The 24,494-nt window shown below is 43.7% G+C and overlaps 2 protein-coding genes across 2 annotated transcripts; one reads left to right on the forward strand and one right to left on the reverse strand.

Annotated features, from left to right (window-relative positions):
* The first annotated feature begins 6,777 nt into the window (after positions 1-6,777).
* hey1 (hes-related family bHLH transcription factor with YRPW motif 1) lies at positions 6,778-9,777 on the forward strand. Its single transcript, XM_084380406.1, has 5 exons — positions 6,778-6,972; positions 7,072-7,147; positions 7,245-7,328; positions 7,461-7,542; positions 7,854-9,777. The coding sequence occupies exons 1-5, from the start codon at positions 6,887-6,889 to the stop codon at positions 8,525-8,527; spliced, it is 1,002 nt and encodes a 333-aa protein (XP_084236532.1). The 5' UTR covers positions 6,778-6,886; the 3' UTR covers positions 8,528-9,777.
* A 2,875-nt stretch (positions 9,778-12,652) lies between these two features.
* Positions 12,653-22,559, reverse strand: stmn2b (stathmin 2b). Its single transcript, XM_084379779.1, has 5 exons — positions 22,374-22,559; positions 16,508-16,603; positions 16,226-16,398; positions 15,419-15,610; positions 12,653-14,433 (listed from the first exon to the last, which is right to left on the reverse strand). Exons 1-5 carry the CDS (start codon positions 22,390-22,392, stop codon positions 14,374-14,376), a joined length of 540 nt encoding a protein of 179 aa, XP_084235905.1. The 5' UTR covers positions 22,393-22,559; the 3' UTR covers positions 12,653-14,373.
* Between the last annotated feature and the right edge of the window lie 1,935 nt (positions 22,560-24,494).

The raw sequence follows: 24,494 nt of genomic DNA on the forward strand, positions 1-24,494 counted from the left end.
TATTAATTAGTTTTGATCATCCTGGCAGATACCTTGCACAGGAAGTAGGTCATTGTTGGAACAAAAGCATAAGTTTGCATCTTAAGTGACACTGTACCATCAAAATGATTTTGAAGCTGTTATTTCAAGGTAAAAAGTTACATAATGTTGCTCTATAGACCTCAAAATGATGAACCACAATTGTTTTTCCAAAGAAAGCTTCAAAGAATGAATGCAGGTCGTTGTAGGTAGTTCGGTTTGTACGGTATTATACAACGCGCTGAGTGAGAACATGAGGCGGAGAGAGAAAACGTCAGCGTTAACTTTTAATTAATGTCAGTCGTCAGCTGAGTCAGTCAGGATGTGATTCATTGGACCAAAGCAGAGGATGTGGTGAGCAGGTTTAACGGATGCTTTAAGTGATGATTTCTTTATTATTAGTGTTGTTGTTATCATCCACAGCTGGTTCACATGGCCAAATGTATTTCCTTGGTACTTTAATTACAGTTTGCCCTCATTTTGACCCAGACGACTACAATTATTGTGTCATTCTGTACAATCAACCTCATTAATGAGTAATATTTTTATTACAGACACAGTTGACGTGAAATGAAACGTTTCCCTTGTGTTGATAAATGTCGTCTCATTAGAAGCCAGCCCACGTTTAACAGTTCAGCGGGACTTTGTTTGGTTAAGGAGTAACTGAGAGTTCCTGAACACGATATCAACATCATTCATCAACGTCACTCTGTCGTCGCTGCAGCTCAGCTTAATTTACACTTGTGAAGTCGTGTAGATCCACGTAAGCTCTCTGCAGGAAATCAAATCTAAACCAAACAGTACACACCTAATGACATGTGGGCCACTGTACAAATATCAGCAGCAGATGTAGTTACACATAACACAAAAATATGGACTGTGTGCTGCAGCCGAGTGAATTTATTGGTGGAATCCGTCTTTAAAACTTCAAAGCGTGAGTGTGCACACACAACTCCAACCATTTCCTTCTGGTAAGACAGTCTAGACTCCATTTATGTCGGCGCTGATGACAAGCTAGTGCTGAAGAAAATTTACTTGTGGCTTATGAATAAGCTGAATTTAAATCCCTTTTTTGACTGTACAGTGTGAAACAGGACAGAAGGGAAAAAAAGGACAGCGAAACGTCTCGTTTTCTGGCCAAAATTTCAGGAAAATCTCAAATTTGATTCAAAAAAAAAAATGTTTTAAAAGGTGCAATATTGTTTTGTTTAAAACATTCAAGAATCGACTAAAATTATCAACAGAATGTGAAGAAATACTAGTTTTGACATTACCTCTAAGACGTCTCTGTACTGTGTTGTAGAAATATCTTTTGACGATAGCATGCTAACCAGCTAGCCCCTCGCCAAAACAATGCCAACACACTTGTTAGCAGCAGTTAATGGTTACCTTGGTGATATGCTAGCCGTGCTCACTAGCTAAAAGCAGCTACATTTAGCATTAGTTAGCGGTTACTTTGGTGATATGCTAACTGTGCCAACTAGCTAAAAGCAGCTACAGTTAGCAGCAGTTAGCGGTGACCTTAGTGATATGCAGCCCCCTGTTTGTTTGGAGTATGAATTCAACAGGTGGCCAGTTCTTACATATTGCACCTTTAATGTCATATCATTGACTGACCCTAACGTCCCTATCAGTGTTCAGAAGCCAGAGAGAAGGTTTGGAGAGACAAAACTTCTTTCAAGCTTAATCTGACAGCAACAGTACAGACCGAGAGGGGGAAAAGATGAAGAGAAAATATGTGAAAACAGGAAATCAGACGTGAAAGAAAACAGAAATGAATACGAGAGTGGAGGGAGCAGTGGAGGTGAACCGTCACTGCAGCCCTGATTATTTTGGCCCCAGAGTTTGAGTCGGTTTGGTGGCCTGATTTGCAGCGGGAGGAGAGGGGAGGAGGAGGGGGAGGAGGAGGAGGATTTGATGATGTCGTGTTGCGGGCCCTCACCTTCAAAGGGCGGCCCCTGAAAGGCCCTACTAATCACAACATGTGATGAGACCGGTAGAACAAAGACAGCCGTGCAGAAAATAACAGCGTGGGAACTCTGGGTGAACTTGAAATACAACAAGAGGGCTCACCCCCACCTCCTCTCCCTCCCCTCCTCCCCCTCCTCCCACTCCCCCCAGTCACACACACACACACACACACACACACACACTCAGCAACTAATGTGGACGCACACCTGTGTTTATTGTGACAAAGGCTTCAGGTTGCATGAACTCGGACACATGTGAACGCAACTCCCACTTCCCGACACGCACGCAGCTCGCCAATAATCACTTCGATGAATGTGGGAGTGCATCTGTGTGTCTGTCCGGCTATAAGCGCAGCCTTGTACGACAACAATAAGATGAAAACAGCTCTAAGTGCTTCCTCTCATTCATATAAACCAAACAAGGCAGCCTCCTCTCTCTGTGATGACCATTACGCCTTTGGTTGCTTCCCACTGATAAGGATCACCATAGTACTGCATATGTGTTTGTGTGTGAGTCTGTGTGTGTGTGTGATCCATTTTTTTTTTTTTTGATTTAGTGTTTTCTGCTGATCTGTATCAGCGCAGTAACAGTACATTCCCTCAGAGAATGAACGCTGGTGTTTCTAATTCATATTGCTTTATTGCGTTCATGTCCGATGAATCACGGTTCTGTTTCCTCGCTGCTTTTCAGTCTCGTTGCCTGCAGGGGGACGTTTCTGAGGAGCTTTATTAATACAAAGTGACCTTTAAAGTGACATTTCGAAAAAAAACAGGCTGGAAGAGCGCAGCACATATGCACTGGCCTCATTGTGGCTGGCTAAAAATGTTAATGAGTTTGAGAAACTGAAAAGTGTTAGTGGTGGTGTTGAATTAAAAGTGATGGTGACAAAATTTGCCCTCTAAGGCTCAATAATTAAAGGTGCACTATGTAGTTTTGGTGAAAGTGTTTTTACTTAAACAAACTAAATAAACAAACTATCTTTGTTGTCATGACTGAAAAAACTGGATAAACAAACTGACCTTAAAGTGAAACTCTCGCCAAAAAGCAACCGAGGCTTTATTTATGATTGGGTATGAGTCAAACCTTCACGTACAAGCACACTCATGACCAAAGAGGCACTTTTAAGATTTACCGTAGTTTCGTTTTGGGGCAAGCTCATTTTGAACGGGAGTACATGGGGCATACCACGACGGCATCAAAATGTCTATTTTTAGACCACTAAGAAGGCTCCACACATCATGAAACTTTACTGGTAGCATCACCAGGGTCTCTACTCATGACACGAGCAGTAAGAACATTGTTTGTGTACACAAAGTGTGTGAAAAAGACGGTTTTGAACTACTTACGCTTAGCTACTGGGACTCCGGCGCGCCGCCGCCATTCCAGGCAAAAAGTGTCGATCTCCGAGTGCGGCCATCATGACGGAGAGTAACGGTGGGACGCTCCTCGGGCTTATTTCCAGATGAATTCGCGGATAATTCGTTGTTCTGTCGTTAGTCAAAAGCAACACTGACGTCCATGTTGACAAGGGAGCCACATATTACAAACAGTACGGCATCAACAGCCGGTGATGTCACGTAACCGGAGATCGACACTTTTTGCCTGGAATGGCGGCGGCGCGCCGGAGTCCCAGTAGCTAAGCGTAAGTAGTTCAAAACCGTCTTTTTCACACACTTTGTGTACACAAACAATGTTCTTACTGCTCGTGTCATGAGTAGAGACCCTGGTGATGCTACCAGTAAAGTTTCATGATGTGTGGAGCCTTCTTAGTGGTCTAAAAATAGACATTTTGATGCCGTCGTGGTATGCCCTATGTACTCCCGTTCAAAATGAGCTTGCCCCAAAACGAAACTACGGTAAATCTTAAAAGTGCCTCTTTGGTCATGAGTGTGCTTGTACGTGAAGGTTTGACTCATACCCAATCATAAATAAAGCCTCGGTTGCTTTTTGGCGAGAGTTTCACTTTAAAGGACAACACATTTTCATACTGTTACTACTTGGTTTATATGTGGCAGACCCTGCCACCTTTATCGCTTCAAACAGTGTTCTGGGGACCTTATTTTCCTCTGAGAACAGCTTGTTTATTCAGTTATGGGGAAAAAAAATATTTCTGAGTTTGTATTATTACCATTAATAATGTAAATGTTGAAATTCAGTTTGGATTTCTTCTCCAAATCTACATAATGCCCCTTTAAGAAACAGTCTTGCTAACAGATCCCGTAAAACAGCGAATTGCCTTCGTTTTTGTAGGCTACAGGTTAAATCAACTAGATATAACATGTTAATTAGTGAGCTCTAGAGGTGCTGGTAGACATATTTTGTAGGCCCGACTGTGGCCTAACAGACTAGCTGTTTTCCCTCCCTGTTTTCAGTCTTTATGCTAAGCTAATCAGCTGCTGGCTGTAATTGCCAAAAGCTCTTCTTCTCGTCCGTAAAGTAACTTCAAGCTAAGCTTTCATCAGCTTCATATTTACTGTAGCCTACAGAGAGCGGTGTCCCTTCATCTCTTCACCACGCTGCAAACAAACTAATAAACACCTGACTCACAGCGGATACACAATCTTTATTAGCTAGGCCTAACAATAACATGACCAATAACTACAATCTATTATATTACTCCAATAAATCCCTCAGATAATAATAATTACAAGGCACTGTAAAATAACAATGTGCTTTCATGTTGATGTAAAACAACTGCAGTTGTACAACAGCCTGTCTTATATAATATCATCCCTTCCTGACTGACAGTGTGTCATTTAAATGGCGCAGGCCCCTGCAGGAGACCCTCCACTGAAGAGCTCCAGCTCCACATGCAGTAACACGAGCTCTCCCTGTATACAAACACACACCAGCAGCTCTGTCAAATTATTTGGGGAGTGTGACCATTATAGGAGCCACCAGTCTTGTGGTGGTGCTGCTGATGTGGAAACCGGGCTTTGATTGCATTATGCTCTTTTGTTGAGTGAGCACACAAGAGTCCTTGAAGTCCCCACAGCGTCTCTGCCGTGCATGAGGTCTCTCTGTGGGGTAAGATTAGACTTGGTGGCTTCCTCTGGTTGCGGCGGTGCTCCCTGTCTCTCCTCCCAGGCTGAGTTAGTATTGGATTACAGGTTCACACGCTCGCTCGCAGACCGCCCGTCGCCCCGACCAATTGCTCCATTCATTCCAGCGCCGGAGACGGCCGCCGGCCTCTGATTGGTTATCAGCGCCGGTTAGGGAACTTTCCCACGGCCAGCGCGTGCTGACAGCCGGCCAGCCACTCCTCATCACCACCGGGACACACACGGGGGAGGAGGGGGAGGGAGGGAGGGCCAGTCACGGACCGAAAGTCCATTGGGCCGCTGTCAAAGTTTCTCCAAAGATCCTCTATGTTCCTGAAGATGGATCACTACGTTTGTGCACAAACACTCAGTGAGTGGCAGCAGAGAGCGAGGCCCAGGTGACAAGAGCGTGACATCATATAGAGATGTGATGAATTAAAGGTGCACTATGTAGATTTTGGGGAAGAAATTTAACATTTTGAATAAACTGAACTTAAAGGACAACACATGTTCATACTGTTATTCACTTATGGAAAAAATAAATGTTTCATAGTTTGTATCGTCACCTCGTTAATATCGTAAATGCTAAGATTCTGAGTTTGAGTTTCTTCTCTAAAATTACGCAGTGCCCCTTTAAAAATGAACAAAACCTTGAAAGTATTCAAAAAGCAGGGTTTAAGGATAGAGCCCTTTGAGGCAAAGTTGTGATGCGTAATTAGCGGGTATATAATTAAACTGGTGTGGTTTGACTTAACCAATGAAGACATGGCTTGGATGCCTTAATACTCAATATGCCTGCAACCAAACCAGCATCACAGCAGTTTGTGAAATAGTCTATAGTATTTGTGTACATGGGCACAAGTTTTAAATTTTTGTTGTGACACCCAAGTTTAAAATGTAAAATTTGTGTCTGTGTACATTAATCCTGAAGACTAAAACCTAGTCAGTATTTGACAAACTGATTTTTAATGCCATAAGAAGGATCTTTTCCTAACCTCAGCTAAAGTCAATCATAGTATCCATCACTTTAGAAGTAATGACAAGACTACAAAGATGGACGGTGTGAAACAGCTGCAACAGAAAGCCATTAGCTTTACTTTAAAAGGTCAGTTTCACTTGAGGTTTGGAGGAGGGTCATTGTTGCACAGTTATCAGTGGCTCAGCTCACATAGAGGGACCAGATCTTTCTTCAGGTATTACCAAAAGACAAAGAATGAAAGTTCATTGTTGATCTTGGAAGCGAGCTAACAAAATAAATCATTCACAAGCTCTTTTACTTTCAGGATATTTCCTTGATCATATCACACAGTCTCTGTGGGAGAGTTGCCAAACTACTGTTTCAAAGGTCGAAAGATAACTTTAGATCTCAAATTTGAAAACTACAATGGACGACAAGTGCCAGGAAATAAAAACAGCGATGTATACATATAGACCTTCATGATAAACAATATGTCGACCAATGTGTTAATATGTTAATTCAAACCTGAGATCTTGTTTTATTGTGTTAAATAAGTTACATGATCTGACACCAAGGGTCAGCTCTCACTGACAGCTTCCAGTAACACCCACAGAGTGAGATGTCTTCACTTTCTTCCCTCCTCTCTGACTCGTCGACGCGCACTGGGATGCGCTTGGACCAACTGCGCTGTCACTCAAACCCACCGCCGCTCTGGGATTGGCTGCTCCGCCCGGAGGCCCCGCCCCTGCTGGCCGGCACCACAGTTGAAATGACACCGTGGGAAAGCCGAGCGCTTCAAACGGAGGCGCTCCGGGCAAACCTGGGCAGACGCACGTCAGACACAGACACAACACACAGACACAGACACACTGAAGGACTTTATTGTCGAGGATTGAACATGAAGAGGAATCACGACTTCAGCTCCTCGGACAGCGAGCTGGATGAGACTATAGAGGTGGAGAAGGAGAGCGCGGATGAGAATGGGTAAGTTATTTACTCCTCTTGTGAAGTTAATTAAAAAATAACGGGAAGCCCAACAGGACAAAAATATTTATGAATCTTCTCGTTTTCTTCTGTTTTAAGGAACATGAGCTCTCCTCTCGGGTCCATGTCTCCCACCACGTCCACTCAGGTGCAGGCGAGGAAGAGGCGTCGAGGAGTAAGTAGATACTTTTATATTTAAAGGACTTTTTTTTTTTTTTTTGTGCATGAATTTCTGAAAACAGCCAAATAACACATGTGGTGTCTCTGCTCAGATCATCGAGAAACGGCGCCGTGACAGGATCAACAACAGCCTGAGCGAGCTGCGCAGGCTGGTCCCCAGCGCCTTTGAGAAACAGGTGAGCAACAGGCAACCAGACTTTAATTTCACTAATGCAGAGTGAACATTCAAGTCCAGAAATGTAGAAGTATTTTGTTCATTTATGTCATTTTCCATGTTCTTAAATTGTCTCATTTGTGTCTCTCTGAAGGGTTCAGCCAAACTGGAGAAAGCAGAGATTTTGCAGATGACTGTTGACCATCTGAAGATGCTTCACGCTGCTGGAGGCAAAGGTGTGTAAACTTTACAGGGAAACATCTTTCATTGATTAAAGAGTCAAACTGTATTTATATGCTGGAGAGGGGAAACTGGACGTTGAATGCTGAACCATAAAAAAAGAAGAAGAAAAAAGTATAATAAAGTAATTAAAATGACTCAAAACTGGTCCGTCAGGTTTCCCATTCATATGTGTCTTGTTTTGAGTGATTAGCCCCAAAGCCAGGGGCATATTGATTCATGTCAGCCAGACTCCTTCACTTCTGGACAAACTTGTTCTGCGGTTGACAGTTTTAACTGATCTTCCCTCTTCCTCCCGTCCCCTCAGGTTATTTTGACGCCCATGCCCTGGCGATGGACTACCGTGGTTTGGGTTTCAGGGAGTGTCTGGCTGAGACGGCCCGCTACCTGAGCATCATCGAAGGCCTGGACAGCACGGACCCTCTGCGTCTCCGCCTGGTCTCCCACCTCAACAACTACGCCAGTCAAAGAGAGGCTCACTCTGGGCTGAGCCACCTGGCCTGGGGCTCTGCGTTCGGATCCCCTCCTGCCCACCTCACCCACCCCCTCCTCCTGCAGCACCAGCAGCACCAACACCAACACCAACCTTTGGCACCTTTACCCCGCAGCGCCACCAGCAGCCCACAGACTCCTCTGTCGTCCGCATCCACTTCAACCACCTCTTCTTCCTCTTCTTCTTCATCATCCTCATCTGATTCTCACGTCCCAGGCAGGCGCAGCGGCAGCGCCACCCCTCACTCGGATCAAGGCCCGATCCGGGTTCCTCCTTCCACCGCCGCCCCTACCACCGTCCACCCCGCCTTGGTGTCCTCATCAGCGTCCAAGCTCTCCCCTCCTCTCATCTCCTCCCTCTCGGCATTCCCCTTCCCCTTCAGCGCCTTCCCCCTCATCTCCCCCACCACCGCCATCAGCCCACCAGCTCCGACGTCCAGCGTGGGCAAACCCTACAGACCCTGGGGGATGGAGATAGGAGCGTTCTGACTGAAGTGACTCGCTTTGAGCCGGACTTTCAAGGACAAGACTCTTTAAGAAAGTGCTATTTTTTCTATGATGTTGACAGAGGATACACCTATAGCTGTAGGATTTTTATTTTCTTGCTAATGTGTTTTGTATAGAAGGAGAAAAAAAGAGCAGTGAGGAGGGAGACCGTGACTAAAAAGCAACACGAGTGATTTATAGTGATTGATCTCTGTTCCTGCCCACCCCTTTAGAAGTCTCACCCACTCTTCTCAGCCTATCAGGAATGGCTTTTCCAGATGGTCAAGCAGTCGCCGCCCGTCAAAGTTCCTGAGCGAAACTGTCCCCCCCTTTGTTTTCCACCCGGTGTCGGTGCCCTGGTTACATACGGAGAGGATGGAGGGGCGGGTGGGGCGGTGGAGAGTTCAGAGTCACCCCCTTTTTACAGCATTTTATGGGGTGGAATAACCGAAACCAGGTGTTTGTTTGACTAAATACTGGGAACAGAAGTTATCTACCAGCTTGGTTGAAATAAACTGAGGCCGTGATTTACCCACAAGCCATTGTTTAAGCTCGCCTTCCTCATGTTATGTTACAGTAAATCTTGTCCTTAAAGGTCCAGTATGTAGTTTTGGGGAAGAAGAGAAACTCTCTTTGTTTTCCTGACTGAATAAACTGAATAAACAAACTGACCTTAAAGGACAACACAGTTACATACTGTTTTACTCTGTTTATATGTGGCGGACCCTGCCACCTTTCTAGCTTCAAACAGTGTTCTGGGGACCTTGTTTTCCTCTGTGAGCAGCTTGTTTATTCAGTTATGGAAAAGATGCATATTTGTTTGTGTTGTTACCTCTTTAATATTGAAAAAATTAAAATTCTGAGTTTGAATCTTGTCTCCTAAACTACGTAGCGCCCCTTTAACAGTTGAGAATTCACATATGTTTACCAGCTTTTTCCGCATGTAACTGACGCTTCGGTGATTGTTTTCGTCACCTTGTCAGCAAAGTTATTTTATCTTGTTCCTGCTCAAAGTTGCAGCGCTATCAGTCAGCTAATTTTGTTTTTTAGTTCTTCGTGTAGAAAGACCAAGACTCCTGCTCTCCTTGTAAACCTCACTGTGAGTTTGTACATTTTATGGTTGTAAAAAAAAAAAAAGAAAAAGAAAAAAAAAAGCACAAGCGAGCACGGACAAATCAGATTTCTCCGCTTTTCCAGAGTTGTTGCTGGTGGTAATGACAACTTCCCTGTAATAAAAGAGTTCAGATAAATCACCTGTGGCTTTATCAGCGTCTTTTAATGTGTGAGTGTGTGCATTTGCATGTGTTTGTTCAAGAGAGTTCGAGATAGTGCATGTGTGTGTGTGTGTGTTTGTGTGTTTGCTTATTGATGCCTGTGTGTGTGCCGCCAACAGTACGTGGCGACGCCTGGTATCAGATGAGGCTGCTTGTTTCTCTCAGCAGCCCTCTGTGTGTGCACAGGAAACCATTAACAAGGAGGGGATATCCTGGACAATAGCAGCCCGGCTGGCCCCATGTGCTGCGTGGGAACTAGAGGAGGAGGGAAGAAGGAGGGAGGGAAGGTTGGAAGAGGATGAAGAAGGAAAGGAAGGAGGGATGGACTGAAAGGGGGGAAGAAAGGAACGCAACAGGGGCATCAAAGGAGAGAGAGCAGGAGAGAGGGAGCAAAAACTGTGAGAAAGGAAGTGTGCAGGGAACAGATTTGTCTCTTTGCCATCGTTTCAGCCTCGCACCAGCTGCACCTTCTGTTCTCGGCTCTGCACGCCGTCCCCAACGTTTACCTACTCGCCAAAATATCCCTGTTTTCTCTCAAATGTCCACTCTCCCTTTTTCCCTATTTAATGTCTCTCGTCATCCCCATTCTTTACCTTTTTTTCCTTTATTACTGAGGATGATGCAAGGCCAGGTAATGATGTAAGCCTGACTGCAGCCAAAACCACAAGGTCAGTGAGATTTATAGTGGAGACAGCTTGTCTTTTGTCTCCCCCAGCTGGTCATACATGGTACTTCATCAACTGAGAGCCTGGAACAGGAACATGGATGATGGTCCAGAGACAGTGTGAGTGCAGAGCTGAGACATTTATACTTAATATTCACAATATAACAATAATCTGTTACAATTCAAAGTGCTGCATTCATATTTAAGTAATACAGAGCGACACCTTTAAACCTTTGACAATGGTATATTGCATTATTACATTATCATTACTGATGCTTTCACCTATAAGCAAGCTGTATATTAATCAGTAATTAAATGTAACTAAGTAGATTTACTCAAGTAGTGTACTTAAAGGATAACTCCACCGGCACATTAAAGTGTGTTTACAGGTCTTACTACTGCGTATGTGAAAAACTAGTATAAAGCCTTTTGTGGCTCCAGAGGAGGCTGCATGTAATCTGATAAAGTCCCTCCGATGATGTCACTCAGTGGCTCTGCTGGTTGCATTGTGGGTAATGTCGCCACCCGTTTAAAATACAATTTTCAGACCATGTCAACATGAATTCACCTGACTTGAAATCTTAGTGCTTGAAATTATGAAACGAGCAAATGTACCACTCAGTCCACTCAGCTCATCACATTATATAATCAGCACTACAGCAGTATTCCCAGCATGCACTGCTTTGGAGTTGAAGCTCTCCAGAGACCAGACTGTTTTGTTTGATTAAAACATGATAAGAACTTACTGTGCTTCTCTGTGTGTTAAATTCAGTTGTTGCATAAATGTAGTGGAATAAAAGGTATAGCATTTCCTGTTTACATGTTTGATTTCACATATTTATCATGCCTTGTTTTCTTTTAAAACGCAGGAAAGTCAAAAAAGCAAGTTTAACATTCATTTTACATGCTAAATATCTGATTTACACTGCATCAAAGCACGTTTTATTGAAAATAAATTGAACTGAAGTTGATCAGAATCCAGTGGTTCTCAGCGTTTGACGTAACTCTGTAAGCCATTTCTGCATCCCACTATATTTAGTCGTTAGTCACATGAAGTTACTCACTTTTACTCACATTTAAAAATAACAAAAACATAAATGGATATTAAGAAAAAGTTGCACTGTCACCTCTTACTTCGAGCTTCTTACTTTTGTGCTTAGCTCAGCTGATACTTTCTGCTGTGATGAAATCAGCAGAACTCCACTGTGGGTTGGCACGGCAACTAGCTCCCTGGGAAATGATGACTTCATAGACTTTCACAGACCAAATGAATACATGATTAATTGTTATAATAATAGACGGATCAATCCACAGGGAAAACAACCCTCATAACATGATAGTAATTTATGTCTCAACACATTGTTCTACTGACTAACTGAACAATAATCTAACTGTTAATATCTATTTCAATATATCACCTACAGTGAAGTATGAGGCATATATCTTGACATGTGTCTATATCTGTATATATAGTAGTCTCATATCGTATTTAATGCACATATTTTTACATTTTTCTTTTGCTTTTACATCTCATTTGTTTATATCTATTTCATTTCTCTTTATACTTTTGATTTCTCCATGCTGTGACATTTCTGCCGAGGTGCCCTTGAGCAAGGCACCGACCCCTAACACTGCTCGTTGGGCGCTGTGCATGTGGCAGCCCCTTCACTCATCTCCTCTATACACTGTGCGTGTGTGTGTGTCTGTGTGTAATGTGAGAAAAAATTATTTCCCTTGTGGGATTACAATAGTACAATTAAATTAAAATTAAATTAAATTAAATTAAATAAGGAGCAACTGTAATGTAACCTGATCTCCCTTTCAGGGATCAATAAAGTATTTATCTGCTTAATTTGATTTCTTGTTTAAAGATGCAATATGTCTAAAAAAAATGGCCACCTGTTGAATTCAATTATCAAAAACAAATGGGAGTCAGCATATCGCCAGAGTTACCGTTAGCTATTTAGCCCGTTTAGCTGTGCATGTAGTGGTCCAGACTGTGCACTATACTAGCACGGAACAGGGCTAACAGGTTAGCACGCTAACTTCAGCAGACATCATTACATCAGAACTGCTATTTCTTCACACTCTGTTGATGATTTTGGTTAATTTTCAAATGTTTCCGAAAGTAAAATTCGACCCGGCGCAATCTGTGTAAAAGCCTCTGAAAGAAGTCAGTCTCGAAGCCAGTTTCATTCACTGAACCCCAAATCTTTATTAACCACTGCTTGCTCACAAAGATATATGTGGAGAGGGGGAAACACACAAATGGACAGAGGAGAGAAAGAGAGAGAGAGAGGCAGGTAGGATCACCGTCACTGTCTGTGATGTACTCGTGACAGCCGTTACACACTGTAGTGGTGTTGGTTTATACTTCAAAATCACATGGCACAAACATTCGCTTATCTACCCGCCCTTTCTGAAATTTCGCACACTCACACACACACTCACACACATCCACGGGCCTTAGCGTGTGTGTGTGTGACCGACAGGGTTCAACCTCAGGCTTCGACACCCCTGGTTACAAACTATTTGGGTACTTTAATACACTCATATACACCTTTACAGATGGCAATACTGTGTTCATGGATCATTGTTGCAGCGATACCTGTTATGGCTTCAATATCTTTCTCGTGCCAGCCTTCGTAGTGGAGTGAAGTGTAATGATTCCAGTAGGCGCTGATGATGTTGAGCACTACTCTAGCCTCTATGAAAAAGGAGAAAGGTGGGATTTATTTGTCGTTTCTCCGGTGTAAGATTCACAGTCTGATCTCAGGTGGAGTTCTTAACCTCAGTTGTGTTGTATATTACAGTAAAGTGTGATCGGAAATGTGATTGGAAGCTTGTTTTCTGAAGAGTACAAGGGGCCCGCCATTGATCGGGGGATGTTAATGTGAGCTTTTCCGGTGCCAGATGGACAGAATCTAGCGAGCTCCTGCTGAGCTCTGTGCTATGATTGGCCAAATGCCTGCCCATGTGGAGAGCGTGTGAGCGAGTGCTTCTACAGTATGTATTCATGTATGTGGAGATGGAGAGGTTGCAGACAGAGGGGAGGAGGATGGGGATGGGCTCATTAAATGCTATAGTGTTCTCCTGCGGCACAGTCACCATCTACCTCACAGGAGTGGCTGTGCAGCGATGGCTTGCAGTCCCCACAGGAAGCAAACTGCCCCCTTTCCTTCTGCCAACTTCCCTGCGCATGTCCCTCGCTAATTGGAACATTGGCAAAAAACTGGATGGAAAATCACCCCGACAGAACACAGATCCGATTTTTGTTTCCAGATCTGCAGGGTCAAACAAGTGACGAGGGAGCGGAGCCAGGATGCGGGTCTTGTGAGGACGCAGCCCGTCGCAGCACAATATCAGCTAGCTGGCAAACTCACAACAAACACCTACGCCTGAGATGATTCCCAGGCTGAAATGAACAAACATGAAAATGAACAAATCATTACATCCATATATATGCAAGGAGAGGAAACTTATATAGAAAAAATGGCACACTGCAATCAATACTTTTGCTGCTTGTATCGTACTGTATATAACAAAAAAAGAAGTATTTACAAAAACCAATACCCACTGTCGCTTGTCAATTTGATTTTTTTTTCTTTTCTTCTCATTTGAAATGAAGCAAAAACATTCTTTTTTTGGGAAGAGTGGGCGGGAGACATTAATCTTTCTTTTTTTAAATTATTTTTGCTTTTTTTTTTTGTCCACCCCCAACCCCATTTGAACCTCCCACTGTCTCGGGGTGGCGTCTCAGGCTGTGGTAGTTTCATAGTAGTATGGGGGAGTATGGCAGGGGGGTGGAAAGGTGGGGACATGTGGGAAAAAGGTGGGGAGAGGGGTGTTCCTCAGGGTCGGGGGTGGTGGCTGGGGGTCTGAGGGTGGGACGTAGAACCTGTTGGGGCTGCTCACGCTGTCACTTCTTCTCTCAACTCCTTGTTCCTGCGCACCTCCTGAGCATGCCTCTCCTGGAGGAAACACAAACGCAGATTGAGGAGGTCATGTTTTTGTCTTTCCGGACATTTTTCTTTCTCTACTTTCTCTGCCTTTGGAGTGACAATGCGTCTTTGTCTTTGTCAACAGATGTACCCCCCCCCCCCCCCCCCCCCCCCCCCCAACAAGCTAGTTACAGCATAGTTTCCTGGAGGCCTCCATCTTGGTTTTCCGACTTGTTGTACTGGAACATTCCCAGCTCTGACTTCCAACTTCTGAGTTAAATAGACCGTATTAACATGGCGGCCATTTTCCTCTGACGTCACAGTCAGGGTGGCGTAGCATACTGCTTTCTCCTAGGTTGAAAGTCGTGTAAGCTTAGCCAAGAGAGCCTGATACTGCCTCACATCAGGACATATTTCAAGATAAAACAACATATTTGATGACCTATTAGCTTTCAGTAGACAACAGCTAACATTAGCAATCAACCACTTCCTAGCTAACATTACTGTTTGATAGAGTTACACAATATGAAAGGAAAGGCGTAAATCAATCCTAAAATATCACGCGCATCTTGGACACATTTATTTAAACCTGGCAGTGAAACACACTGGACGTAAATAAACAGTAATGTTAGCTAGGAAGCGGCTGAATGCTAATGTTAGCCTATAGGTTATCAGATATGTTGTTTTACCTTGAAATACTGGTGAAATTATTATTTATAACAAATTATATTTCATAGATAACATTATATACCTCAAATGACAAAACATCAGACTAAAGGACGAGCTAAATAGCGTCAGTTACGTTAGCATAATCGGTTATTAGTTCGTAGCATAGCAGTTAAGTTATGGCTTGTGATGCTACAGTGACTTCCTGTTTACATGGTTGTTTGCTTTTGATAGGATGCCTCTAAAGACAGGTTTTTCGCAACAGGTTTATACATTACTGAAGTCTTAAGCTTTGACATTTTTAGATTTGGGTTTATAACTTCACTATATGTACACCTCTGCTCCTCACCCTCTCCTGCAGGCGCTCCATCATGGCGGCTATGTAAGCCATCCGGTTCTCCTCGTTTTGCTCCATCTTCAGCTGGAGCTTCTCCTCGGCCATGCGGCTGAAGTTGCTGTTCTCCTCCATGGCCTTCATTAGCACGTCGCGCTCATGGTCCCGCTTCTCAGCCAGGGCCCGGAGTACCTGTGCCTCGTGGGACTGGAGGAGAAAGCATGAGTCAGATGAGTCACACAGCGAGGCGTTGATTTACTGAAGAGCACCCATCGATTTTTCTAAAAATTTAAGCGTGAGTCAGAGCTGGTGCAACTAATCAGACTCAGCGTGTCAACGTCTGGATGTAAGAGAATTTTTTTTCTTTCCACCTTCGCCTGGCGTTTAGGATAATTTGATATAATGTATGTTTGACCTACAGTATTGAACATCTGGTGTTAAAAAAACATCTGTCAAACTGTGTTATTGATCACGTGATTGATTTGTTGGCGGGTCGCTGGATTCATCAGCTGCTCGGCTGACTGTATTGACGTTCGAATCAATGAGTTGCAGGAATTAGCCGATGTCAGATTAGATTTTTCACGGCAATTTTGCAGCTGCGTTAGTCAATGTGATGCACTATTGACCAAACAACCAGACTTCAGATTAGATGTCAAGGAAAGTCAAGCAGTTAATTCAGCACACCAGTAAAATTATGTTTTTGTTTTGGGTCAGAATTTGTTAAGTTTGTTGTCACAATAAGCTTTATTGCAGCTTTTTGTGGCTCTTGAAACAAAGTGCTTTGTGGTAGCTCGGTGCAATATTGATTGGACGCATCCTTACTCTCCTCCGGTCCTCAGCTGCCTCCAGTTTCTTCTGGATGTCCTCCAGGGAAAGGTCCCTCTTTGGGGGGTTGGTGACGCAGTGGGCAGCATCGGACACGGGGGAGGTCGGCTTCAGGATGACCTCAAAGGCCTGGCCTGAGGCTCGCTTGTTAATGGGCTTGATGTCCATGTCTGCGTGTGTGTGAATTAATGAGAAAGAGAAACAGACAGAAAAATCCTTTGTTGTCTCTGTGTGACTTTTCATTTAAGTATGTTTGAGGAAGAAGATAGAAAATCGTACCTTCAAAGTCCCCCATGATGTTTTTGCGAGTCTCGGGGTACAGACAAGAGCAGATGAGCGAGAGAACTGAGATCTCCTTCATCTTCTCTTTGTAAGCTGTGGAGGCAAACAGGACCGTGTGTTACACTGCACTGCTAAAACACACATGCACACAGACAACATATCATTAGCCTACTAACACACAAAAATGTGAAGCATCATTAACCCATTTCTGACTCCACAGGAGGGCCTTCATGTAAATTTCCAGATGTTTTTAGAGGAATATTTATTCATCAAGTCTTCCAAGAAGAAACCCTCTTCAAAGGAAGTGTCGTGGAGCCGAACTGCTCTGGGTTTCGTCGGCATTTTGCAGCCTTTGTTTCCAGCGAGCCGCGAGGGGAGCAGGAGGGATGTGTCCTTTCTTGGCCTAATTTCCCCAACAGCCAAGACGCTGCCGTCCCCACAGGATTCTCCACACATCATTAGCTATGCATTTCATTTTGGTGTATTATTTATTACCATTGCCAGACCAACGCCCTACAGCCTTTGAGCCGTTCGCCAAGAAAACAACAAAGATTAGCTTAGAGCATTTCAGGTAATTTAGAAAGCAAAGAACGACAGATATGTAGATAATCTTTGGGTTGTTTCTTATCTGCTTTTGTCTGTGGCTTGTAGATAGCAGACGAGGGTTTAGCTTATCAGTATAACACAGCAAAATGACTTTCCACCCCGGGTCCAGCTATGATCCAAAAAGTTAATAGCACTGGAGCAACACTGGCATCAAATCACACTGGCTGCATTTGGCACCCTCCTCAACAGAGAGCGACGAAGCGCTTCAAAGGGCAGATGGAGAAAAAACTGAAAAGAAAAGAACAGGCAACCTTCTCTAACCTTGATTTCTTTTTATTCCTGTGTTTTTGGCACCTACTGCTTTGTAATGTGAGCCCTGAGTTCAGCAGCAGTCCCTGCAGGGAGAACGGCAAAAATATCTGCATCCCACTGCAGTTTGTGAAATACTCTGCGTTTAGCACATGGCTGCTGTGTTCAGGTGCACTGCCCCATAGCGGAAGATTTGCATGCCGACTGTCATATCGTGGCGTCATTTATCACTCAGAGCGCGAGGCCTGCGGGGCTGAACTGTGCCACATTGATTCATGATTTGCAGCAGGCTACAGTTGCAGAGCCAGAAATGAGATTTACTGTGAAAGAGCTTCTCCATGGTGGGGTGCGGTGTACAGTATGATTAATCCAAATCCTCTTCCTCGCTCATATTCCCTGCCCACTCCCTTTCTCTCTTCTTCTTCTTGTTGTCTCTGTGTCTCGCTTTCTGCCCTGCAGACTGGCAGACGCCACGGTAATGTGATCAACTCTCAGATGTAGCTCTCACTACTCTCTGATGGCCTTGTTAACCCCTTCCCTGAGGAGGAAGTGGGAGAGGGAGGGGAGCATAGCAAAGGGGGTGCAGAAGTCAGAAGTACAGAAAGAAAGGGAAGGAATGAAGATAAAGGTGGAGCTGGGTAGAGAAGCAGAAAATAAAAAAAATGATGGGGAAAGATGGGGAAAATGTTCGGGTGGGGCTTAACACCTTCCTCATATAACCAGGCAGACAGGGGGATTTAAAAGCAGCAGCGGGGGCAGCTCCCAGTGGGACCTGCAGCCGCCATCATCTGCCCCCAGGACAGCCTAATGGAAGCAGCCACCTCAGGTGGATGGCACTTTAATTCGTAATTAGTGGACCGCACCATTTCTGCTGACATGAGGGGGGGAGAAGAGCTTTTGGAGGGTTGTCGGGTTGTCAGGGGCTCATTAGGTGCTGTGTATATGTCAAGACCCCAGCAGCCATTTTCTCCCACACACAGGAGCACTTGACAGCTGAAGACTCAAACAGTTAACACTCCAGTGGAGCAGGTAATTTGGGTTAAGTGCTCATGGAGCACATCAGCAGAGGCTCATGGTTAGTGGTTGCCAAGTTGTGGATGAGGCCTTTTCTGGGCTCAGTAGATCTAGAGTTCTGGTTTTGGGCGGCAGCTTAAAGATTTTTTTTTTTTAAATTTTATTTATATTTTATTACTTTATATATTCTGTTTTTACTTACTCTTATTTGTTATTGTCTTCTCTATTTATATCTGGTTATTCTTTATTTATTCTGAGGAGCAACTGTAATATACCAATTTTCCTCAGGGATCATTAAAAACCAAACATGTTACATATAAAGGAGCAGTATGTAGTTTTAAAAAAACATTTGAATCAGAAGAGAAACATCTTCATTCGATTTCTTTTTTAATGACTAAACAAACTAAATAAACAAACTCTCATTCATACTGTGTCACTTTGTTTATATGTGGCGGACCCTGCCACCTTTCTCATCCAAACAGTGTTTTCTTCTGAGGACAGCTTGTTTATTCAGTTTTGGAAAATATAAATATCTCTGAGTTTGTATTATCGCCTCGTTAATATTGTAAATATTAAAATTCTGAGTTTGAATTTCTTCTCTTCCCTTTAAAATGACATAAAAAGCAGCAAATCTTCACATTTGAAGAGCTGGAATCATCAAATATTTGGCATTTTTCCACAAAAACAAAAGACAAATCCTTGCAGCTCTGCTCTACTTTGTTTAGTTTTATCTGACTATGAATGCATCAAAGAACGTCTCGTGTCTCTGTTATCTTGGGAGATAAGCGCTCTGTGTAAGTTGAACCAGCTCTCTAACTCAGAGCCGTGTCGATTTGTCTTTCATATCCCTAATCAGAAATATATGAGATTCTCTATCGTGCAAAAAAGAGAGAATATAGCTCCTGTGATAATAAACTGATTCCCGGGGGATCAGGCACATGACAAATGATCGTGTCACTCCACAGCAGGAAGTGTCCAAACACCAGCACCGGGCTGCGTTTCAATCACGCTGGGTCAGTCTGTCAATCTGAGACGAGACAAAATAATTTCAGACGGAGCTGACACCACTTCAATGCTCCCACTCCACTCCAGTCCTCGCCAGCAGGCTGGTTTCAACCAGTCAGCTCTGCATCCTCTCAGAGAGCTGCTGCTCCTCCCGTCCCCACCACAGACACACAGCCAGCACAGCCAGCACGCTGCACTTCCTCTTTCAATCCATCAGCCAAAGAGCACAGATCATCAATATCTACTGTACCTCCTCCTCCCCCGCACGCATCCCTCTTTACCAGCACCCTCCGTTTCATCTGTTGCTGGCGTATCCTCCCTCTCCATCTCCATCCCGTTTTCTCCCAGGAGCTATAATTCTGCGTTAGCGCAAACCACCACACCTCTTTTTTTGGGTACTTTTCTGCCTTCGCCTCTCTCAGCCACACTCCTCCTCTGTGCCTTCATCTCTCCCAGACTCTGTCTTTCTGCTTAAAGTGAAAAACATCGAAGATACCGTCGACGAGGCTTTATTCTTTATTCTTTATCAGATCCCATTAGCTTCTTCCCCCATAACAACCACAAAATATACAAATGAAAATAGCTCAGTATCGGTAGGACTGAACACTGCAGTGTGATCCAAGTATAAAGATCAGCAAGACCATTAATGTGACCCGGTGTATCAGAGTGTTTTCTGCCCTCCTGGCTCCTATAACCCAGCAACAGAATGAGCCTGGCGTCTGTCTTCGGCACGTTCAGGCCCCTTTACAGCAAAGCCACCCGGCAGCCATATAATGGCAAAATTGTGAAGGTATTACAGCGGCAAAATTGGCTATTAAAAGAAAACAATATGGCTCCCAGATGACCAAGAGTCGCTCTGGTCGTTTGAGGAAGGAGGGATGGGCTAAACCACACCCTTACGTGATCGTTTTCAATTAATCAATGAGTCTTTGGTCAGATAACTGTAAACGTGCACATCTCAGTTTCCTGAATACAACAGTGATGCCTTCAAATGTCTTGTTGTGTCTGAGGATCAATCAAAAACCCAAAGATTCCCAGTTTTTTGTCATAAAAAACCAAGAAAAAGAGCTGAAACAAGAGATTTTTTTGGCATTCTTGCCTGAAAAATGAACAAAATGATCGATCATCATCACGGCGGCTTATTAAGTTCCTGTCAGGCGATTAATTGATTAATCTTACAGTTGTTTGTTGAATATAAAAAGTGCAGTTAACTGTGTGGATCTCAATTCTGCCAGACTAGGGCGCTTAAAATGTCTGAACCGTCTCACCCGGAGGATGATGAACAGATCACAAGCGTATGGCATACCATCACCAATCGGATTGATGTCACCTCTTCCTTTAAGAGCAACAGTCACACGAAGCAGTAATGGGAGTGTGCTGCATTGATCGATGACGGGACCCGGTGATAAATCAGGATGAATTATGAGTCGGGGAGACTTTGGAGCTGTGTGCACATGACTGCATTAGCGATGCAGATGATGAAGATGAGACCCACCGCTGGATTTAGTTGCTCGGTACAATTTCCTGCTTGTGTTTCTGTGCACAAAGGGATTGATTTTAAGGGTGCTGGCTGAATGACCACACCTAATTGGATATGACAAGTGTGCAGGATAAGGCTCAGAGGGCCGAATGCACAGAGGAGCGGTTTGTGTGTGAGATAGCTGCTGCGTCTTCACGTGAACCACCTAAAATACGAGGCGCCAACATGAACTCAATGACCCGCCGGGTGCTGACTGGCATGATGTGTCTGCTCCCTGCCCATCCCATTCTGCCAGTCCTCCAGAGGAGGAGGAGGAGGAGGAGGAGGAGGAGAGGGGAATAAATATAACAGTCAGGGTTTAGTCGCAGGCGTCCAGGACCCTCGCCGCTGTCTGTCTGCATGCCCCTCCATCCATCAAGTGTCTAGTCAAGCAGAAAACAAACACACTATCCCCTCGACCGGCCACACACGCATCGCACTTTTCAGCACCCACACCATCCCTTTAATGTCAGGTGTGTCTCTGCAGGTCACATCCAGTGTTTACAGGCCTCACAAAGAGATCAAATGTAATAAAAACACCAGGCCTTCATATGCAGATCATCAGGCTGGCACACACACACAAGGCCATAACATGCAATCTTATTATATTTCTTTCAAAGGCCTGATAATAATAATAATAATCCACATAAAGAGCCACATTCACAGTCTATAACCTCCCTAATAGGATTGGAGTCTGATCTTCTCCTTTTCATCGCCAGTCGTAAATTCATCCCTCGACTGCAGAGCCAGTCTAGAAAAGGATGCTCCTTTTTTTCCTCCCTCTCTCTCTCTCTCTCCCTCCCTCATCCACGCCTTTTAGCGGTCACCCCACAAAATAGCTTCGCCACAGCCCTTTTCTACACTAACATGACCCAGTTTTCATGAGGAGATTTCGTCACGGTGAGGTGAGACACACTCCACACCCTGGAGAGCTGAGGCTGAGCTGGCTTTGAAGGGGACCGGAGATGTTGGGTGGGGTCGCCTGCGCTGCATTATGCCGCACGGCTCTGAGTCAGGCGGTGAGGGGCAGGTGCGGCAGGCAAGGCATCGACTAAATGTCTGATGCGTGAGGGGAGAAAAAACGCATTTCTCGTGTCGATATGTACCAATTGTTGATAATTTTGCAGCTTTAAAATGATTTTTTTTAAATATGCGTCACTGATATGGCAAGCTGGATCCAAAACTGGCTCGTTTTGATCCGCACTATTTAGGATCTTTTTTAAAATAATAATAATAATAATAAAATATTAGACTTTTATTAGCTGAAAGAAAAACAGACGATTGTGCAAATGTAATGAATTTAAAGACTTGCAGGGGAGTTTGGCCGCTCCCTGTCATCAACCCTCAGCATCCTTTTGTGCCATGGGTGTCGCCACAGCCTCCCTGCATCCTTCAAAACTGCGAAGCCGCTCTCGTCTCAGGAAAATCTTACAATAATAAATGAAAAGAAAATTAAAAAGTAAAACTCACCGATTGCGGTCTTAGCCATCTCTGTACGGTGGTGGTGGTGGTGCCGGGGCGGGTTGGCCGGAGGAGTGTGCGTCGGTTGCTGGATGCTGTATCTCGGGGTGAAGGGAATGCTGGTAAGGCACTGAGTCAGCAGAGACGGGGGCTGCCGGTGCGCCTGGTGGTCTGTAATGAGCTGCGTCAGGTCGGCGGGAAATAACTAGAACACCGCCGGAAGTGTGGAGGCGCATCCTTCAGAATAAAAGACACGAACGACGTGGATTCACACAGTTTCATGAGGTCGTTACCTACCCTGGCATGACAGAGAGCAGCAACAATGTGTCGGTTAATCGATATTAATCAGCAAACCATCTTGATGGCTTTATTGATTAATCATTTTAGTCATTTTTCAAGCAAACAAACCAATTTCCTGCTCCACGCTTCTCAAATGTGCGGGTACTAATGTAATAATGTTTTCTATCTTTGATTTTTGGGCATTTGGTCGACTATTATAAGCTGTATTTACTTCACTTCAACTGGTATTTTTCACTATTTTCTGACATTTAAAGGGGTGTCGCACTATTGTGATATTCACGATAACCGTGAAACTAAAAAATTGATATATTGATATCATGCTTTCAATACACATAATATTTTCTGAATAATCCAGCAAAGGTGTTCAGCTTTTTTTATGGGTTCATCGGGTTTGCTTTTCACTGGTAGTTGAGTAGTTGATAGTAATTGTTCATTTTGTACACTTATTTTTTTACGGTTATGGTTATCTCGCCACCTTCCCACATATTTTGAGGTGATTCATTTGCCAAAAAGAGAGACAAAGCACACAGTAAACAAAGTTATAGATATATTTGATTGCTAGCAATTTCCCCCAAAATGTCTATAGCTATCACGATAATATCGTCATCATGAATTTGTCTGCTTATGATAATTGTGTGGTGAAAATCTGATATTGTGAAAGCCCTCGACCAAACCATCAATTGAGAAAATAATCAGCCCATTAATTGATAAATAAAATAATCATTAATTAGGCTGCACAGGGGTACACAGTGACGGCTATGGTAAAACATGAGGTTAAAAAAGTTACAAGTTTTTCATGAGTTATTTTTACACCTGGTTTGTAGAATTAAACTTATGCTACATAAAAAAATCAATAAAATCATATGGTGGCATGCAGAGGATGAATCGAGGAGTCACACAGCCTAAGGAAAAAAACTGCACACACCCACACATTACATTATGCACAAGACTTTAAAACGCTTTATTTTGAAATTACAGTCAGGAAGTCCTAATATACAATCTGACTGGCTTGACACTGGGCCAGTAATGAGCGTTTATGTGCCTTCTAGAGCATATTGGCTACCACACTCCCTTGACGCGCCTCTTCTAACCAAAGGCCTGACAAATCCAATGTCCCCTTGTGATGCAGAGTTCAGGCCCTCAACAATGTGGGTGTTTCCCCCTTTGTTTCTGTGCTAATGAGCAGGACAGACACACTCTCTGTCCATGGTGCTGGAAGAGGAAGACTCTAGAAAGGATAAGATTTAGATTTAGGATACTTTTTTTAATGTTTATATATAATTTTCATAAAATTCAGATTTTATGGCTGGTTTTTGGAAAGACAAACCATGTGTGTGATGCATTAGAAGATGAATTACAAGTAGTTGCACAGGCTTCATCTGGCCTATTTGTTGACACCCAAAGCCTAAAACATCCTTTATAATCCACGCACAGGGTCAACCAGCTGAATCATACCAGTGATGTCTTCTTTGTAGGCTAACTGCAGAAAATACTGATGGTGAAATCATAGCTTACTAAATAAATGGGTGGAATAATTAAAACAACGATCACTAGGTGGCAGCAAATCTCAAATTATATGATCTTGAAGGAATTTATTCTACAACACTTATCCTTAAGGACCTTATAGAATAATTCATCCTATATCCTGCTTCATTCAGTGAGAGATGTCCAGTTTAATTCACCAATTGTTGCAGTTACTGGCCCACTAGTTTTACTAACAGCTGCATGAGATCCAACTCCAAGAGTATGTGTACAAAACAAAGTACCACCACCTCAACCGGCAGGTTCCTTATCAATAAGCACATGTTTGCAAAGACAATAAAGCAACGT

This window comes from Pagrus pagrus, assembly GCF_965226575.1.
Source record: "Pagrus pagrus genome assembly, chromosome: 17".
Taxonomy (NCBI): domain Eukaryota; kingdom Metazoa; phylum Chordata; class Actinopteri; order Spariformes; family Sparidae; genus Pagrus; species Pagrus pagrus.

What these genes read in the sequence shown, in the direction of transcription:
- hey1 (XM_084380406.1), top strand. Translation starts at nt 6,887, where the DNA reads ATGAAGAGGAATCACGACTTCAGCTCCTCGGACAGCGAGCTGGATGAG. An exon ending in CCAGCGCCTTTGAGAAACAG is followed by an intron (nt 7,329 to 7,460) that starts GTGAGCAACAGG and finishes GTCTCTCTGAAG; the next exon opens with GGTTCAGCCAAACTGGAGAA. An exon ending in TCACGCTGCTGGAGGCAAAG is followed by an intron (nt 7,543 to 7,853) that starts GTGTGTAAACTT and finishes CCGTCCCCTCAG; the next exon opens with GTTATTTTGACGCCCATGCC.
- stmn2b (XM_084379779.1), bottom strand. An exon ending in CATCATGGGGGACTTTGAAG is followed by an intron (nt 16,399 to 16,507) that starts GTACGATTTTCT and finishes ACACACACGCAG; the next exon opens with ACATGGACATCAAGCCCATT. An exon ending in CAGCTGAGGACCGGAGGAGA is followed by an intron (nt 15,611 to 16,225) that starts GTAAGGATGCGT and finishes TTTCTCCTCCAG; the next exon opens with TCCCACGAGGCACAGGTACT.